The following is a 16,294-nucleotide window of genomic DNA, read 5'->3' on the forward strand; positions in this document are numbered from 1 at the left end:
AACACACAAAGACCCTCAAAAAATTATGTTGATAATGGGGAATGCTCAGGGAGAGGAAACAAGGAGTAGATTTTTATATCAAATTTATGAGTTTGGCTTGTTACTGGAAAAATCCGAGGGCTCCCTTGGACAAAAACAAAGACACCAACCAGGATAACTTGGAGCAAAACAGCAGCCTGTAGGCTTGGCCTTTATTGAACTGTTGCAACAGGGTGTTCCCCTCACTCGCAGGAGAGAGGAAAGACCCAGGAAAATGGTGTGCAAGACCTTATAAAAACTTTTGAAATTCCCATCCTCTAGGTCAAGCCCACCCCCAGAAACATCATGCATACATTACAGAAAGGAGGGGTTGACATCATGCATACATTACAGAAGGGGTTGACATCATGCATACATTACAGAAAGGAGGGGTTGAGGGAGGAGTTGTGGTGGTAACCTGAGTGTCCTGTCACCTGGCTGGTTCTTCCTTTCTCCCTGCCCATGAGTCACTTCCAGGAGACAAAGGGGAGTTTGTAGTTTCCTGCCCCCAGAGGGAAGATCTGATCATTGTCCTTTGTTTCAGTCCATGCTGAATCCACTCCCATATGCAAGTTCTTTGTGATCCTGATTGTCTTCTGTCTGGGATCATCAGGGTTGACATAGCAACTGGGCAGGGCTCCTGTGGATGTGCTGGGATGGTGAAGGGATTATGGCTGACCAGAACCAAGCCACCCCCCTTTGATAGTCCTTGTCATATGGAGTAAAATAAAATGGAACAGTGCAAATCCGATGTATGGTTGATTTTTCTATGAGTTTATAACAGAAATGTGGCGTATGTAGTGTGTGAGTGTGAGTGTGGGTGAAGTTTGTACAAACAGAATGATTGGGGTGGGGGGTTCCTGCTACAGGCTCTACCGCTCACAAATCCCCAAACAGAGCCATGTGCTCAGAGGCACCCTGTTCCTTAACTCTTTGTGCATATCTGCAGACCTGAGTCGCAATTTTGCATTGGCTCTGCTTGGTAGACCACAGGGTTCTAGCAAAAAACATGACTACAAAGTAGAGCCTGATGACTGCCCACCTCTGCGTCAAACTACCCAGATCACATGTGTTCATAGCTGGGGCATGGTGAAGAAAATGCCGTGTAAGCAAAGAGCTGCAGATTACTCAAGCAAGGAGGCTGAGTCATTACATAGTGATGGAAGGCAACCCCCCCTACACACACACACACACACACACACACACACACACACACACAGCAGCTTGCAAGCCAGTCTGACTTGGAGAAGAACCCACATTAGTAATGAATAATCAGATCCTCAGTTTCCACTGGGTTGCAACTGCTTGCCACCTACAGTTAGCTTGTAAATTAAACTCTGGGCAGAAGAAGTGGGTTTTAAGGGGGAGGGAGTCCTGTCCTTGAGAGCCACAACTCGGAGACACACCAATAGGAAAAAAACCACAAGGTAAGTTTCAGATATTTCTGTCTTTCAGTCTTGTTCTCTGTGGTAGTGGTCAGGTTCCGAGAGATGTCTGAAGAACGTGAATAGTTAGCTCTTGTAGTTTAATTATGATAATCACCATCTTTCAGTTTCCCTTTATTATTAATATTTTTGAAATAATCCTAAATAAATAAGAATAGAATTGTGCACCCCACCCCTGAGACCATTCCATCGTAACCATAAGGTAAAGGTAAAGGGACCCCTGACCATTAGGTCCAGTCGTGACCGACTCTGGGGTTGCGACGCTCATCTTGCTTTATTGGCCAAGGGAGCCGGCGTACAGCTTCCGGGTCATGTGGCCAGCATGACTAAGCCACTTCTTGTGAACCAGAGCAGCACACGGAAACGCTTTTTACCTTCCCGCCAGAGCGGTAGCTATTTATCTACTTGCACTTTGACGTGCTTTCGAACTGCTAGGTTGGCAGGAGCAGGGACAGAGCAACGGGAGCTCACCCCGTTGCGGGGATTCGAACCGGCGACCTTCTGATCAGCAAGTCCTAGGCTCTGGTTTAACCCACAGCGCCACCCGCGTCCCACCATTGTAACCATGCAACCTCCCAAAATTGCAACACCTCTTGCGATGGTTTGACCCCTTCCTGTTTTAACAGTACAAATTCTACAAACACCCTCCTGTCTCCTCAAAATCATTTCTCCTGCGTATTCCCCGCCTTACCTTAATGGCACATGTTAATTTATCATTAATAGCTATATCCCACACCTCTTTATACCATTCTTCCGTTTTCTATTCTGCTTGCCCCTTCCACTTCCTAGCAGTTTCCCATTTTTAAGGACCGTGTTTTAGCCACTGCCCCTGTGCTGTGGGCTTGTTACTAAGCAGCTCCTTTTCTCTTAACCCATCTCTGCAGCACAGAGCCCAAGAAGCTGTTGCTCTTGTGTCTCTCTCATTTGCATCCTTTTCTGTGCAGCCCCCACCCCATCAGAAGCCAAAGCCACACCAGGGCTAATTATCCTCAGAAAGGGAGGGGTTGCCATGGCGACTGAGCACTTTTTAAAGCACCAGGAATAGTCTTCATCATTGTTCAGTGTGCACGGAAAAGGTCAGCACGGAGGGTCCTTTCCGTATGAATTTTGGCATCCTTGCTAAAGAAGAGCGACTTGCGCTCGCGATGCCGCTAAAATGGTGAGTTGATAACTGAGCTTTATGAGACCACTGTTATGAGTCGAGTTCTTCGGTTCTCAGCTTGCAAGAACGGACACAGCAAAGTATTTCCACGGGAAAGGGACTTGTGGGAAGCAAAGGAGATCTTTCTCTCAGCTACAAAATTCGTTGCTGTTGCAGAGAGAGGTGTTTGAAAGTTAAGACTCGAGTGATGTAAACTGGCTGTTTCGTTTCATCTCCAAATATAAGTGTTTTGATGAATAGAAAATTAGCAGAATTTGTCTCCCTGGTGGGCTGACATGACTTTGATATTGTCGGGTTCAGATCTGCTCCGCTCATGCGTTGTACGATCCTGAGATTTATTTCAGGTCATAGGGAATTGGTACCTGCGATTAGGAAAAAATGCAACTTTATCTGTGCTTTATATGAAATGTATTCTTTGAAAAGGTTTTACATGAATCAGGTTTGTTACAGGGAAGCATAATTATTAGGGAGAAGTGACGATCGCACCCAGTGTATTGAAACATACTTCCTTAAAGTATTTTGAGCAAGTTGCCTCATCCTGATCATAGACATGTTTGATTGCATGTTGAAAATGTAACTTATTATTGAACGTGAATGTTTTCGTAAGGCAGAACGCATGCGTAACTTCATTTAACTACGAGGACAGCTTCCATGGTATCAATTAATCACATGAAGCTCAACATTGGAGTTCCACATGATTTTTATAGTGGAAACTTGAAGTGTGCTCGCTCACTGACTCACTGCCATGTGAACTCATGTATAGCCCACAAAATATTTTTCAATAGCCTTGCCACATTTAAACGTAAATATAAGAAATCATTTACTATGCCTTTTTAAGCTATAGTTCTCTGAAATTGATAGTCGACAGTAAATGTCTTTACCGAAAAGAAAGGCAGCAAAAAAAACCCCACGACTAAAAAAAATTACATGTTACTTTAGTGTCCTTTTTTAAAAATGCCCCCCCCCCAATTTTTAGTTGGAATATTTAACATAATTTGTCTCCTGACTTTGCATTCTTAAATCAATTTTCTGTCCAAGGGGCTGTCTGTCGAACACACTTAATTGCGCCCTGAATTAAAGGAGCATTTTTTTGTATAAATAAGCTAATTCCCAGCCGTTCCTGAAGGAATTAAGCCCATATTTTGTGTCAGTGGCATTTGACTCGCAAGCGGGATTTGATTACCTCTTGGGAATACAAATCAAGGCATTTAATTTTCCCCAAAGGCTCGCAGCAGTTCCTTTAGAGATGCTATTATATTGTATCATTGCCAAAGTTCTTTTATACTCTGCCATTACTGTCAACAGTTTGGAATTGCTAAATAGCAATGAAGGGGAGTGAGATGGGATTGCTGATCGGATTAAGTAGCAACTAAGGCTCTAAATGGGGGGCTGGGGGATTACCTCTGTAATTGTTCCTTTGGTTTACTGCCTTTGGAGGCCGGGTTGCTACCTTCTCTTAATTGGCCCTGTTGCTGCGCCTTTAGCAACAGCCTAACACACATCTTTTTTAACCACCTGTCTCCTTGCCTCCCCAAAACCCACCTCCTCAATTTCTGTATCTCAGGCAAAAAAGCAAAGGCATTAAAAAATAAAAAAGCAAGCTCACAACCCCATTCTGAAGAGGAGTGGAACTTAATAGTTCTTAAAACTGATGTCATTTTACATTTGTGTACAGATACCGGAGCACAAATTTTACCGTTCTCTCATGGTGCCTGAAGTGTGTGAAGTGTAAAAGGCTGGTCTGTGTTCTCCCTTTAAAGGTCTCAGAGGCTGGTACTGCCTTATTTTCCCTGTGGTTGAGATTTGAAACAGCATTTACATGTGTGAATCCACATTAGACAAGGGGTATGCATCTTTTGAATTTAGGCATTTGTCTCCACAGGGCTCATCCTAAGTCTTATACTTGTAACCAGTGTTAGAAATTCAGGTATATAAACTAATCACCAAATGGCACCTACGTTATGGATGCCACAATGACATTAGGCGCCAAGGTTTTTTGGTTTGGTATTGCAATTGTGTTGTTGTTGTTGTTGTTGTTGCAATTGTGGTGCTGTTGCTGCTGCTGCTGCTATTCCACTTCATATTTTAAAGAACAAATCTCAAAGCAGTTTACAACACATTGAAACATCAAATAAAACAATCCAGAATGAAAGAAACCCCAAACTTCAAAGAAAATACAGTGGTGCCTCGGGTTACAAACGCTTCAGGTTACAAACGCTTTGGGTTATAAACTCTGCTAACCCAGAAATAGTACCTCGAGTTACGAACTTTGCCACAGGATGAGAACGGAAATCGCGCACCGGCAGCGTGGCGGCAGTGGGAGGCCCCATTAGCGAAAGCGCGCCTCAGGTTAAGAATGGTTTCGGGTTAAGAACAGACCTCTGGAACGAATTAAGTACGTAACCCAAGGTACCACTGTATCTCAGATCCTCCTTCTCCAAGTGACAAGTTGCTTTCCCTAGTCGCCATCTTGCCACCCAGAGATCTCCACGTAGACCCATGCCAGTTGCAAGACATGCCTGGCATCTGGCTAATTTTGAACGTTGCTTATAAAGGCACCTTTATCAGTTATTTATCAGATGTCACTGACTGGTTTTTTCTTTTGTTTTTTTTTTTCCAGATGCCCGACCAGTTTGATCAGAACGTGGTGTTGAACCAGCTGCGATACTCTGGAATGCTTGAGACTGTGCGGATACGAAGGGCTGGTTTTCCAGTGCGGAGGCCGTTTCCGGATTTTCATAAAAGGTAAGCCTACCTTTTGTTTAGGGATGCGGGTGGCGCTGTGGGTTAAACCACATAGCCTAGGACTTGTCGATCAGAAGGTCGGCGGTTCGAATCCCCGCGACAGGGTGAGCTCCCGTTGCTCAGTCCCTGCTCCTGCCAACATAGCAGTTTGAAAGCACGCCAGTGCAATTTAGATAAGTAGGTACCACTCCGGCGGGAAGGTAAACGACCCCAGAGTCGGCCACGACTGGACCTAATGGTCAGGGGTCCCTTTACCTTTAGTTTGTTTGGGTGTTAAGCATTTTAGATGAGGTGTGTAGTCCAAGTCAAGCTTTTTCTTTTTAAAGGGAAAATCACCTTGGTTTTTTTGTTTCCCCAGATACAAAGTCCTGATGAGAAATTTGACTCTCCCTGAAGATTTAAAAGGAAAGTGTGCTGCCTTCCTTCATTTGTATGATAGCACAAGCACTGAATGGCAGCTTGGGAAATCTAAGGTAAAAGAGACAAGAATTCCTAATGCAAAACTAGATAGCTGTGTTGTTATTGTGAATTAACATACAACAGGAGCTAGACCTTGCCAGGTGACTTTGCCTCACTTCCTAAGCCAGTGAAACTTGGTATATTTGTACCCATATTAGCAAACAGCATGACTCCCCACCCACAAACCCAACTGTGGTCTAAACCACTGAGCCTCTTGGGCTTGCCAATCGGAAGGTCGGCGGTGCGAATCCCCACGATGGGGTGAGCTCCTGTTGCTCTGTCCCAGCTCCTGCCAACCTAGCAGTTCGAAAGCACGCCAGTGCAAGTAGATAAATAGGTGCCACTGCGGCCGGAAGGTAAATGGCGCTCTGGTTTCCGTCGCAGTGTCCCGTTGCACCAGAAGTGGTTTAGTCATGCTGGCCACATCACCCGGAAAGCTGTCTGTGGACAAACGCCGGCTTCCTTGGCCTGAAAGCAAGATGAGCGCCGCAACCCCATAGCCGCCTTTGACTCGTTTGTTCAGGGGAATAGGACGTCCCTAATACAGTGGTGCCCCGCAAGACGAAAAACTCGCTAGACGAAAGGGTTTTGCGTTTTTTGAGTCGTTCCGCAAGACGAATTTCCCTATGGGCTTGCTTCGCAAGACGAAACGTCTTGCGAGTTCTTGCGAGTTTGTTTCCTTTTTCTTATAGCCGCTAAGCCGCTAATAGCAGTGCTTCGCAAGACGAAAAAACCGCAAGACAAAGAGACTCGCGGAACGGATTAATTTCGTCTTGCGAGGCACCACTGTACTGCAAGCCTCCCCTCTCTAAGAAATAGAAAAATGGATCCATCTTGAAGGCTGATATTAATTGCCTGAGAACAGCTTTTGCCCACTTCTCCCAGACCCTCAAAATGACGCAGAATAAGTTTTGCATCATATTATGAAGAGACCCTCAATGTGTATGTTGTTGCTCTTTTCTTAAAGGTGTTTCTTCGTGAATCTTTGGAACACAAGCTGGAAAAGCAACGGGAGATAGAGGTTGGCAAAGCAGCCATGATCATCCGAGCGCATGTCTTGGGCTATGTGGCACGGTATGTAACAAGGAGCTGCCTTCTACTGCACCAGACCAGTAGACCTTCTAACTATGTGTACAACGACTAACAGGTCTCCGCTTGAGATCTCAGACTTTCCCAACCTTGGTACCCAGGACAGAAGATTAGGGCTTTTTTCCCCAGCCAGAACTTGCTGGAACTCAGTTCCGGCACCTCTTTTTCTAGAAAAATAGCACTGCATAAGATTAACAGAAGATTGAGTTAGAGCCTCATGCACACAAATGCGTTGGAAGCTACAGCCCCTTCCTGCTTTGTATATTAGGCATGGATTTTAATTGGTAAAACTGCTCAGGATTCCCCTTCTAACATCTTTAGACTTCCACCTTTTTTCCTGTCTTTCTGTCTCCCTGCCACAAAAACTAATGTTGTGTTGGATGATGATGCCATTTAGCAACAAGGGCCTTCACTGTCACACTCTGGAATTTCCAGGGTACTGCGTTCATTATATGCAGAGAAGTAATGAAAGTATGTGGTATATGTTCCTTTCTTAAAACTTGGAAACGTTTTCTGTTTTTCTGAGGGGTAGCTTACACGTTATCTTTATCATGTGGAGTCTGAGACAACTTGAAACTATATAGAATTTTCGGCTAAAGCAAGGCTATTGATTGCGAAAAATTGGAAAAGTGGTATAATACCGACAAAAACAGAGTGGCTTGCCAAATTGTTGGAAGTTCCGTTATAAATACTGAAATACTAAATAAGATGGATAACAATGTATAACAGAAAAAGAAGTAGAAAATTGGTTTAAAGGTGTGTGAAAGAAAGTAATAGAAGTGAAAAGAAATTGCAATTGAGTAGATTGGAAGTCTAACACAAGGGTGGGGTGAGGTGGTGGTGGGAAAAGGAAGTATGTGTGGGATTGAGTGTGGGTATGTATGAATATTTTTAAGGATTGTATGAAATGTATGTTTGTATATTCGTAATATGTATGTATTAATGTTGAATTATTTTAATAATAAAATATTTCTGTTAAAAAAAATTATATAGAATTTTCACGCTAACTGGTCTCTGGATGTTAGTGTACCCCACGCAACTGTATGTAGGAATTGTGACGTACAGTACTTCTGCAAGTACGTCTCTTATGTTATACAGACATAAGAAATGATCCACATGACACAGAAGAGCAGTTAGTGTCCGTATGTTACACAGCTGTTGGAGAGAAACCATCATGGGGCACTACATTCAAGCATTCTCTGTGTAGTATAGACCCAAAGTGTTGATGGCCCCAAGTTGCACTATTTGAAGATTTGCTTTTGGTTGTGCAAATCACTTATTTGGGAATGTTCCAAACGTTTTTATTTGCACTATTTAAAGAAAAGAGATTTGTAGCCTTGGTGTATTTGCAGTGGCAGAAGGACAGGGGGGGAAACCCAACAGACCAAGCCATTTAGTTTGATTTTTTCCTCCAAGACACAAAAGAACAATAGAACTAGGTGACTGAGTTATAACGTTTTATTTGCTTACCTACCGCCATGCATTATGTACTAGAGTCTGAGTCCTAGATCCCATCTGTTTACTCCCCCCCCCAAACCGAGTCAATAGAGGGGCGTTCAATAGCTGTTTAGGCAATGAGGTCATTTCTTTTCATGTGTATATTAGACCTGCTCATATGTATTGAATGGCGTATCTGTTAAAAGAGCAAAAATACTTTTCTTATGGACAAAAGCTGTCCTCCGATACACAACTCTCTTTAATGTCAGGGTGTATGCATATCAAACAAGCTTGATGGATTACAAATAGATGCTATTAGTGACATAAAAATGCTTCCTTAACTAGGATGCATCTCTTCCTACTCTAGAGTTGGAGTCTAGTCATTCTAGTGAAATAGTATCATGAAGCACAAGTAAAGAAGGTTGATGAGAGTGGAATTAATATTACTGTCTTTGCTGCCTAGAAGTTTTAATTTATCCCCTTGGTATTAATGGTTCCCGTCGGTGGTTCATCACACCTTCTCTTCATATAGATGTGTGTCTCTGTTTCATTTCAGGAAGCACTACAGAAAAGTCCTTTACTGCGTAGTTATCATACAGAAGAACTACAGAGCTTTCTACTTAAGAAGGAAGTACTTACTGCTAAAGAAAGCGGCCATCACTTTCCAGAAGCAGCTACGAGGCCAGATTGCCCGTCGTGTTTACAAAGGGTTGCTGGAGGCGAAACGACAGCAAGAGGAAGAAAAAAAGAGAAAGGAAGAGGAGGAAAGGTATGGAATACGTTGTTACTTGGCAATATCTGGTAAGCAACTTAGCTTTGCTGCAAATTAGCTACAGCAACCTTGGTAATTTTGTGCAAGTTACTGCCAACCAAGCATATTGGTTTCAGAAGTCACATCTTGAAAAACTGGATCGCTGTGTAAGGATGTCTTGGTTTTGATTCCTTTCTGATATTTTCTTTTTTAGAAAGCGACAAAAGCAGGAAGCAGAACGTCTTGCTCGGCAGGTAAGTGTAAATGATGTCCTATTCTCTTTTGTGTTTGAGTAGCTCTTATTGTGTGAAGCAGAACCTAGTGAGAGGACTTGATAAAGTTGTTTCTGTCCAATTTCTGCATTGTGCTTTTCTTTTTCCTGAAGCAATATTTTTAAGGAAGGATTTACATGTTACATGAAGCATGGGACTGACAAAATTAGCAGTCCATGTTTATTTCTCCTCTTCCATAAAACGTTCTATAATTTGCTCCATATGCTGATACTGTTTATCTCATTTTATTTATTATCCCACCCTAACCTATGGGCTGATTGTGGCTTGTAACATTTTATAGTCCTCTCCCTGGAGGCTCACAATCGAAGACGCAGTAATATTTACCATGGACCTGGGTGTTATTTTCTCAATTTCCACTCATAGCTGTCAACTTTTCCCTTTTCTTGCGAGGAATCCTATTCGGAATAAGGGAATTTCCCTTTTAAAAAGGGAAAAGTTGACAGCTATGTTTCCACTTCGCCTTGGCACAAAGGATGCCCAGGAACCATCAGGAGTAAAGTACGATTTATTTCTTGAATTTAGGCAAGAGTCCCCAACAGTTCCATAGGTCTATAATAAGCACTTGGGAGTGTCAACTCTTGCAAACACAATATACCCAATTCTGCCTTTTCTTCTACCCTATGAGCATCTGTTACAATGCCACATACTTTTATCTGCCCCCTCTTGGAACTCCAGTGTGACTTCCTCTTGTCCCAATGCTAGACGCTATGTCTCCCCATCCTGCATCTCTTGTGTCTGGAGAAGGAAAGCCAAGCAGGCTGAGGCACAATATGACACACAGTGTTGCAGACGTGCACTTAGAACCCTACAATTGTTTGGTATTTCATCACCTCCAGAAGAGGTGTTGAATAGAGGACCCCACAGGGAACTACCGTTTTCAGCAACAACCTTGTGTGCCTTAAAATATGTCCTTCCACACCTCACACCCCCAACTTCGGTCATGTTTTTGCTGTCCGGAGCTCAGTGTAATCAAATAGACTGTGTCTTGTGCAAAAGGGGGAGATGAGTTCTTCAACGTTGGGGAAAATGTGGCAGAATTGCAGTTGCCTAGCAAGGCAAAGATTAAGGAATCTTGTTGGCAGATGAAGATGATGGAGTTTATGGAGCTGGCTGATCTCACCGGGAGAATCCGCGACCAGAAAGAAGAGGAACACCAAGAAGATTGGAAGAAATTTAAAGACTATTTGAATAAATATTGTAATATTAAAGATAGGTAACCACTTGAAAGAACTAATCAGGCCTAGGATTAAATTGGGATTAAATAAATAAGAAAATGTACAATAAGAAAAGTTAGGAAATTTGATTATGACTGTAATACGGTTTTATGAAATAATGATATTGGAAACTGCTACATTTAATTACAAGGAAATTCAGATGGAAGAGATTAGAGGAAGTCAAGTAATATGTTTATGAAGATGGATTTTAATTAACTAATCAAGTCTTAGTTTATGTGGTGATATGTGGAATATTTGAAGTGTTTTATGTCTCACATTCTTTTATTTTTTTATTCTTTTCCTTTTCTTATTGTTTATTCTCTTTTTCTTATGCTTTTGTATGAAAAATAATAACTATTATTGTGAAAAGAAAGAAAAAGATTAAGGAATCTTGTGTGTGTCAAAATGCAGGCTGAGGAGGAGAAGCGGCGGCAGGAGCTGGCGGCCGTTCAGAAAGCCCGGAAGGAAGAAGAACTGAAGCGAGAGCTGGAGAAGCAAAAAGAAAACAAGCAGGTCGAAGAGATCCTTCGCCTGGAGAAAGAGATTGAAGACTTGCAGCGCATGAAGGAGCAGCAGGAGTTGTCGCTGACAGAAGCGTCGCTGCAGAGGCTGCAGCAGCTCCGGGACGAGGAACTGAAGCGGCTGGAGGACGAGGCTTGCCGAGCGGCGCAGGAGTTCTTGGAGTCCCTGAACTTCGACGAAATTGACGAATGCGTCCGAAACATCGAGAGGACTCTCTCTGTGGGCAGCGGTTTCTGCTCGGAGCTGAGCGAGTTGACCGGGAGCGCGGGCGGCGAAAAGCCCAGTTTCAACTTCAGCCAGCCGTACCCCGAGGAGGAGGTGGACGAGGGCTTTGAAGCGGATGACGACGCTTTCAAGGATTCGCCAAACCCAAGCGAGCACGGCCACTCGGACCAGAGAACGAGCGGCATCAGGACCAGCGACGACTCTTCGGAAGAAGATCCGTACATGAACGACACGGTGGTGCCGGCAAGTCCTGCCACAGGCAACAACAGCACGCTTGTTCCTTCTGGCCACGACTCCCTCAGTCTCCACAACTCCTCCAGCGGTGAATCCACATACTGCATGCCGGAAAACGTATCATGCAAGCCCCAAAACGCCACGGAGTTAATTACTCCCGATGCAGACTATGATTACGACCAAGATGACTACGAAGACGGTGCTATCACTTCCGGAAGCAGTGTGACCTTTTCCAATTCTCATAGCAGCCAGTGGTCCCCCGACTACCGCTGTTCTGTGGGGACATACAACAGCTCTGGGGCCTACAGGTTTAGTTCAGAGGGTGCTCAGTCTTCCGTGAGTATTGCTTTCTTTGCCATTATTACAGTGGTACCTTGGTGAACCCACACAGGTGGCGCTGTGGGTTAAACCACAGAGCCTAGGACTTGCCGATCAGAAGGTCGGCGGTTCGAATCCCTCCAACGAGGTCAGCTCCCGTTTCTCAGTCCCTTCTCCTGCCAACCTAGCAGTTTGAAAGCACGTCAAAGTATAAGTAGATAAATAGGTACCGCTCTGGCGGGAAGGTAAAAAGCATTTCTGTGCGCTTCTCTGATTCGCCAGAAGCGGCTTAGTCATGCTGGCCACATGACACGGAAGCTGTATGCCGGCTCCCTCAGCCAATAAAGCGAGATGAGCGCCACAACCCCAGAATCGGTCATGACTGGACCTAAATAGTCAGGGGTCCCTTTACCTTTACCTTGGTTTACGAGCACAATCCGTTCCGGAGGTCCATTCGTAAACCAAAACAGGTCATAACCCAAGGTGCGCTTTTGCCAATGGGGCCTCCCAAAAAATTGTTCATAATCCAAAAAAATTTGTTCGGAAACCAAAAAAAGTTCGCAAACCGGGACACACACTTCCAGGTTTGACGCGTTCGTAATCCAAAATGTACACAAACCAGACTGTTTGCAAACCAAGATACCAATGTACATCTCTTTGGGAGGAATAAGAGTAATGTTAAGATTTCCTGGTTTAACCGTCACATTGTCAAAAGTTATTGTGCCACAGTAATCTTGATTAAGGACTACACTTAACTACTACTACTACTACTACTATTATTATTAATTAGATTTATACACCGCCCTTCATCCAAAGATGAAGGGCAGCGTGGTCCATAAGATACAAATACAACCTGACAATCCAAAAGTGTAGTCACAGCTTGTTAAAATAATTTTTACATCAAATTATTTTCCTAAGTGGGGGCAGCCAACTTGGCACTTGTGGTTCTTCAAAGTACACAAATGTAAGGACATTATTTTAAGTATTATTATATTCCAAGTACAAATTCTAGGTAAAGGGACCCCTGACCATTAGGTCTAGTCGTGGCCGACTCTGGGGTTGCGGCGCTCATCTCGCTTTATTGGCCAAGGGAGCCAGCGTACAGCTTCTGGCAAACCAGAGCAGCGCACAGAAATGCCATTTACCTTCCCGCTGAAGCAGTACCTATTTATCTACTTGCACTTTGATGTGCTCTCGAACTGCTAGGTTGGGAGGAGCAGGGACTGAGCAATGGGATCCCCGTCGCAGGGATTCGAACCACCGACCTTCTGATCGGCAAGTCCTAGGCTCTGTGGTTTAACCCACAGCACCACCTGCGTCCCGTTTCTAGTTAGCAGCAATATAAAAAAATATAAATACCCAGTGCTTACTTTAATGATTGCTGTTCTGGCGTTGTGTAAACACCACTCCTTAGACCTCACAGGGATAACTCTCTGGTGTCTAACACAACAGGAATAAAATTATTTCCTGAATTGTATATGTCAAAACAAGAGAAACCACAGGGAAGAATTCCTTCACCAAAGGGAAAAAAGGAGCTCTGTGAAGAGTCGAGGTTGAAAAAAGAAGCACTTCTTAATAGTTATTCTTTGTCAAAACGTTAGGTTTTGGAGGTTGGTTTGCTTTTGCTGTGACTCAGAAGTTCATTTCTGCTGCCACCCATACAGGCACTCCACTGAAAAAGACATTTTTTTTGGTAGCTATGCTGCAGTCACACTAAAAGTGAACTTGTCACCTGTTAAAAAAACGAGCACAGGATTAATTTTAGTGGACATGAATGACACAACAGATGACCAACAGGTCAATTTATTTTGTGGAAGCAAGGTAAATAGCCTTGGTAGAAAGAGACAAAGGGAAATAATATTTGTGCCAAATGGAACATATTCTTTTAGGAATGTCCGTATTCTCGGTAGGGTGGGGGGTGAGAATGCGTGTAAGCTTACAGCAAAGGATCTGTAAATGCACCATACCCCAATTCTAGGATTGCTTATGGGAAAGGAGAAGGGATCTGTCAAACTGCAAGGAGAAGGGATCTGTCAAACACGGAGATCAGGAGATCCTGCCTTTATATGAATGTACCACTGAACTTTTAACATCTGAATTAGGCTGGACTGTGATGAAAACATCTGCAGCCAAGCCTTTTCCTATCAGTTAATTTCCCTCATTATGTTGATCTTCCAGTTTGAAGACAGCGAAGAAGACTTTGACTCAAGGTTTGATACCGATGATGAACTTTCGTATCGGAGGGATTCTGTCTACAGCTGCGTCAGCCTCCCTTATTTCCATAGCTTTTTGTACATGAAAGGTACAGAAACAGCCCAGAGTAACTTAAATAGCCAAACAAAATGTGGTGGTCTTCTTTCTCAAATACTGTGTATTCACGCTACTTATTTGTGGGGTGATATAAAGCAGAAATTATGATAAATTAGGGGCAAGTAATGAGTAAACAAATCCAAGAAGATCTTTAGAGGCCGTTGATCAAGTTGATCAGAGGTGCAAACTGTTGGCAGAGTTTACCAGGATACATGAACGTGCCATAAGAGAGAAGTTAAAGCTGCAGAAATAGCTGCTCTTCAATAGTCCATTTTTCAAATTCTTCCTCTGAAACAGTCCCCTCAAGACCAAGAGTTTTGATCTATACCAGGGGTCAGCAAACTTTTTCAGCAGGGGGCCGGTCCACTGTCCCTCAGACCTTGTGGGGGACCAGACTATATTTTGAAGAAAAAAAAATATGAACGAATTCCTGTGTCCCACAAATAATCCAGAGATGCATTTTAAATAAAAGGACACATTCTACTCATGTGAAAACACGCTGATTCCTGGACCATCCGCGGGCCGGATTGAGAAGGTGATTGGCCCCCGGGCCTTAAGTTTGCCTGCCCATGATCTATACTGTTGGTTTTCACGAGATTCTGTCAAATTATTGAGTTTCTGCATGTATAATAGTTACACATAACTCAGCCTTGTATTTCTTCTTTTAATTTTAAGAGTGATAGACCCATCACTCCATTTGCCAGAGCAAAGGCATTCTGACAAGGCACTTTGACTGAAGGCCGTGTAATACGGATTATACCATCCGCAGAAGGATTGGGTTGTGGAGAAAAATGTTGGGATGAGAGAGCATATAGGAGAAAAAGCCTGAAGCTTGATTGTTCTCTCGGATGCTGGTTGAGGGTAGAGAACTTGAAACCAAGGGTATAACTCTGTGACAATCCGCTGTTGAATCTGGTGAATGCTTGCTTGTTTGACCCTAGGCAGTTTTCAATATTTATTAATTGTATGGGCCAATGGTTTTAAGATCCTGCTTCTTAAAAGCATCCAGATTGCCTGATGAGAAATAGTTCTGATCTACATAACGTTCCCTTTGAAGGAGTGTTGGGCATTTTGTTGCTGTTGTTGAACAAACGCAGGTTTCACAACCTATTTCTCTCCCTTTCCTCAAGGTGGGTTGATGAACACTTGGAAGCGCCGCTGGTGTGTCTTGAAAGATGAAACTTTCCTGTGGTTCCGCTCGAAGCAGGAAGCTCTCAAGCAAGGCTGGCTGCATAAGAAAGGTGGTGGGTCTTCCACGCTGTCCAGAAGGAACTGGAAGAAACGTTGGTTTGTTCTCCGGCAGTCCCGGCTGATGTACTTCGAAAACGATAGCGAAGAAAAGCTCAAGGGAACACTTGAAATCCGAACAGCCAAGTAAGCAAAGTCCACTTAAGGCATCCCATGCATAGAGTAGCCCCCTTCGGTGTCCTCAGAGGTAAAAAGCGCCTCAACGTCAAGGCACTGTTCTTTCTTACCTGCCTCCAACTGGGTGTTAAAAGCCATGCCTTTCCCCTCTGCCAGGATCTTAGCTGAAGAGATGGTGTTGGCAGCCTTCCCTTGTGCTCCTCTGATCAGCAGAGCAGCACTAAGCACCCATTGTCCTCCCAGTCACGGCCCTTTGGAAACCAACCTTATGTGCTCTGTCCAGATTAGCGTGAGCTCCAGGACTTTTAAAAAAATCATCTTCCTAAAACAACACATAATAAATTTGCACACGGCTGGTAGCCGGCACAGATCAATCACTGAAGGAAAATGAGATGGAGATGAAGGAGATCCATATTAAAGCCTGCATGGAGATAAAGAATGGATTGGTGCCTCCATGGAAACAAAAGAGGGGCAAAATTGTTCGTAGGCATTAAAAACTAGACTCCCCTGGCTTAATATTAAGAAAGACAGGGCATCAGGGTTCTGACAGTACGAATTCATCGTATTTCTCACTTCTCTGTCCATTTTAGAGATATTGTTGATAACACTACTAAGGAAAATGGGATTGACATTGTCATGGCCGATAGGACCTATCATTTGATTGCTGAGTCACCTGAGGACGCAAGGTAAGAACTGTCTCCCCCTTT

At 43.7% G+C, this 16,294-nt stretch overlaps 1 protein-coding gene across 1 annotated transcript in view; it reads left to right on the forward strand.

Moving 5' to 3' along the window:
- MYO10 (myosin X) overlaps window positions 1–16,294 on the forward strand; it is a 215,270-nt gene that overhangs the window by 165,589 nt on the left and 33,387 nt on the right. The window contains exons 20-28 of the mRNA XM_082234136.1: window positions 5,246–5,370; window positions 5,729–5,843; window positions 6,797–6,903; window positions 8,912–9,124; window positions 9,321–9,360; window positions 11,025–11,930; window positions 14,091–14,214; window positions 15,353–15,596; window positions 16,178–16,273. Coding sequence (XP_082090262.1) covers window positions 5,246–5,370; window positions 5,729–5,843; window positions 6,797–6,903; window positions 8,912–9,124; window positions 9,321–9,360; window positions 11,025–11,930; window positions 14,091–14,214; window positions 15,353–15,596; window positions 16,178–16,273 — 1,970 coding nt within the window. The remainder of the gene's footprint in view (window positions 1–5,245; window positions 5,371–5,728; window positions 5,844–6,796; window positions 6,904–8,911; window positions 9,125–9,320; window positions 9,361–11,024; window positions 11,931–14,090; window positions 14,215–15,352; window positions 15,597–16,177; window positions 16,274–16,294) is intronic.

The sequence above is a fragment of the Podarcis vaucheri genome (assembly GCF_965113315.1).
Source record: "Podarcis vaucheri genome assembly, chromosome: 8".
In the NCBI taxonomy this organism is placed as follows: domain Eukaryota; kingdom Metazoa; phylum Chordata; class Lepidosauria; order Squamata; family Lacertidae; genus Podarcis; species Podarcis vaucheri.